The sequence below is a fragment of the Frankliniella occidentalis genome, unplaced genomic scaffold, assembly GCF_000697945.3.
Source record: "Frankliniella occidentalis isolate FOCC.00 unplaced genomic scaffold, Focc_3.1 Scaffold333, whole genome shotgun sequence".
In the NCBI taxonomy this organism is placed as follows: domain Eukaryota; kingdom Metazoa; phylum Arthropoda; class Insecta; order Thysanoptera; family Thripidae; genus Frankliniella; species Frankliniella occidentalis.
The window spans coordinates 13671-17158 of record NW_026267456.1 but is presented as its reverse complement, the minus strand read 5'-3'; the positions used below and the strand labels follow the sequence as shown (position 1 = coordinate 17158).

General features: G+C 43.2%; 1 protein-coding gene across 1 annotated transcript in view; it reads right to left on the bottom strand.

The window, feature by feature from the left end:
* Positions 1-537, bottom strand: part of LOC113216978 (zinc finger BED domain-containing protein 4-like) — a 2562-nt gene extending 2025 nt beyond the window's left edge. The window contains exon 1 of the mRNA XM_052274074.1: positions 411-537. Within this exon, the coding sequence (XP_052130034.1) occupies positions 411-537 (127 nt within the window). The remainder of the gene's footprint in view (positions 1-410) is intronic.
* Positions 538-3488: the final 2951 nt, after the last annotated feature.

Here is a 3488-nt window from a genome sequence, read left to right as displayed (position 1 = left end):
GAGTCAACTGTTGTTCGTATTATGAACCTTTATCTTCGTATACTACGAACAAGGGTATTCGTATTATGGCTGCTCCAGATCCTTCGTATCTTACAAACTGAAAGCTTCATAATACGAAGACCTCTCTTCGTAAGAAACTAAGAGTGAACAAAACGGTTTCTCGTGTACCAGATTTTTGAGGTTCTCAGCTTTAAAATGATAGAGAACCGTTCTGACTTCTTTTCAGTTTTAGCGGAGATACGCGAGAAACCGTGCGTTTCAGTTTTAGCGGAGATACGCGAGAAACCGTGCGTTTGGTCGTGGCTTTGTTATGGTCCGGGAGCAGACGTCGGCCCGGATTCTTCCTGTTCTTCTTATTCGTAAAATACCTCATTCATCTGGTGTCAGTAGTGCTAATCCTCATCATAGACCCTCCACATTATCTTTAGTGAGAAGTACTTCAGAATGTTGAGGCATTTGTAAAATAACTACTCCAATACCATTTGACAAAACACTAGTGTGAGACAACTGATCAACTATTATTAATTTCCTTACCATTTCTATTTACAGTCTAGCAGGATTAAAGAAGAGAATGAACAGCCTACCATTTCCCGAAAAATGCCCCGCAGGACTGTCCAGCAAAATTCAACAGGTGTCAATAGTTCTCATCCACATCAAAGACAGTCCACCAATCCAAGTGCTATGAATTTTAATTCTTTAATGCCAGTAACGGGTGCTTCTGCACTCGGAGAGAATCTCGTCCCTCATCAAACCTTGCAATAGGGTATTTCAGAGCTGGAGGTGAAAAAGTAAAATGGAAGAACAAAACGCGCACTGCTCATGCGCTGACGCGGATTGGGGGAAGCAGGAGATGGAGTGGGGGTCGTCTGCTCATGCGCAGTCCGCGTTTTGTTCTTCCATTTTACTTTTTCACCTCCAGCTCTGAAATACCCTATTAGGAATGTCTTCGTCACAACTTGAAAGTTCTAACTCCCATCCAGGTAGTTCAGCCTCTCCACAAGGTAGCTCGCACTGTATCCCAGGAAGTGCTAACTCTCGAGCTGGTAGTTCAGCCTCTAGACAAGGAGGCTCCAATGGTGGACCTAGTAGCTCTTCCTCTGCTAATAGGCAGTGTACCTCCATCGTGTCTGCTCAGTCCTCAACCGAAGTCTCACAAGAAATTCTAACAGTAAATGTGCCAATGATCAAGCCCCATTTGTCTTCAGTGAGCAAAAGCTTTCATCCTTATCTGTGAACTTCTTTGCATTTGTTCCTATTGCCAAGGCTCACAGCTAAACAGCTAATAAAAGAGGGAGCACCAGATGCAACAGCTGCAGGAGTATGTTCAATTTGAACGAGTCAACATGATAAAAGTGTCAAGGCTTGGATACAATAAGACTAGCTACATGTACCCCAGACCACGTCTCGCGTAACAGGCTTCGCGACATCTCACGAAACACTGATACGCTGCGACGCGCCTGGCGCACACATAGCTAGGCCTGCGGCGCTGACACCCGAGATGAGTTAACAGAAGTGTATATACATTAGGGTGTTCCAGGCTACCTAAAACGGAAGTGAAAAAGAACAAACTCACTGATTTGTCTGTTTCCGTCTGCGCAGTATGAGAAACTACTATGGCAGTTTGGTCCGATCCTAACCTCTCAAATATGGAGGGGAGCTCGAAACTGATCTGACAATTTCTCATACCTGAAAGGCCTCGGAGGCACGTGATAAGCTTGACCAATCAGAGCCATTACGGAAACAGAGAGGTCAGTGAGTTTGTTCTTTTCCTACTTCCGTTTTAGATTGCCCGGAACACCCTATTCGTCGATGTCTAGTATTTTTTTTACGATTTAATAGACTATTTGGTCATTTTCACCTCATTTTTGTCAAGAAATGCCCCCTAGCACCCAAACGATTCAAGATAGAGCAAAACGGACGAAATTTTCCGCCTTAGGGGTATAGTTTCACGAGTTACCCTTTAGGAGCCCCTAAAAAAATATTTGAAAATAAAATTATTTAGCAACCTGTGGTTTTTGATTTTTAAAAAAGTCAATTTTTGAGCTATAGTGCTCATCTTCGAACTCGATCTGTCTTTTTATGAAACGAAACGACCCTGAAATTCCAAGATGGCTCTCTCAATTCTTTCTCGAGTTATCGTGCGGACAGACAGACAGACAAACAGAATGAAACTTTTCCGGTCTGTGGAGTTATGGGCTTCGCTAATCGCTCAGCCAATGAGTTACCCTACCGGAAACCAACAAATATCTGAGAAAAAACGTAAAAATGTTTTGCGGTCATTTTCGTGTAGAAAAACTCCCTTTGGTGCCTAAACGGTTAAAGATAGAGCCAAATGGAAGAAATAGACCATTCCGGTAAAGCGAAAAAAGAAGAACAGACGAAAGAAGCAAAGGCGAGTATGAGAAATATACGGTGGTGCGTCGGTTCCACAGTCGTATCAAACGGTTAAACGTGACTTGTCTGATGTCTAAATTCGTTTGAGAGTTAATGACAATAGTTATCACTCTCAGGCGACGCAGAATATTTTGTTTACGGTGGATTACTTTCGAGCGTTCCCAAGGCGCACCGTACATTTCTCATAGAACGCTTTGCTTCTTCCGTCTCTTCTTTCTTTTCGGTTTACCGGAATGGTCTATTTTCGCCCATGGGCTCTATTTTGATGAAGTACCCCCTAGGAAACAACTAGCTATTTGTACGCCAGACCACGTCTCGCGTAACAGGCTTCGCGATGTCTCACGAAACACTGTTACGCTGCGACGCGCCTGGCGCACATATAGCTAGGCCTGCGGCGCTGACACCCGAGACGGAGTAATAGGAGTGTGTATACAATTATTCGAAATGAAGTCTTTTTAACGATTTAATCGACCATTTGATCATTTTCACCTCATTTTTGTCAAGAAATGCCTCCTAGCACCTAAACGGTACAAGATAGAGCCAAACGGAAAAAATTTCGTCCAAAGGGCTCTACTTTGACGGTTTACCCCTTAGTAACCCATAAAAAAATATTTGATAAAAATACATTTTGCGACCTGTAGTTTTTGATTTTTTAAAAATCCAATTTTTGAGCTATGCTCATCTTCGAACTCGATCTGTCTTTGTATGATACAAAACGACCCTGAAATTTTCAGATCGCTATCTCAATAAAGCATTCCGGTAAGGCTGAAATGCAGAAGAATGCAGGGAACAAGAAAACGGAAGTCCCATGTAAAAGGATAATGATTTCCGTTTTCTTCTTCCTCGCATTCTTCTTCATTCTAGCTTTACCGGAATGCTTTATTCCTTCTCGAGTTATCGTGCGGACAGACAGACAGAAACAAACAGACAGACAAACAGAATGAAACTTTTCCGGTCACTGGAGTAATGGGCTTCGCAAATCGCTCAGCCAACTAGCTATATGTACGCCAGACCACGTCTCGCGTAACAGGCTTCGCGATATCTCACGAAACACTGTTACGCTGCGACGCGCCTGGCGCACATATAGCTAGGCC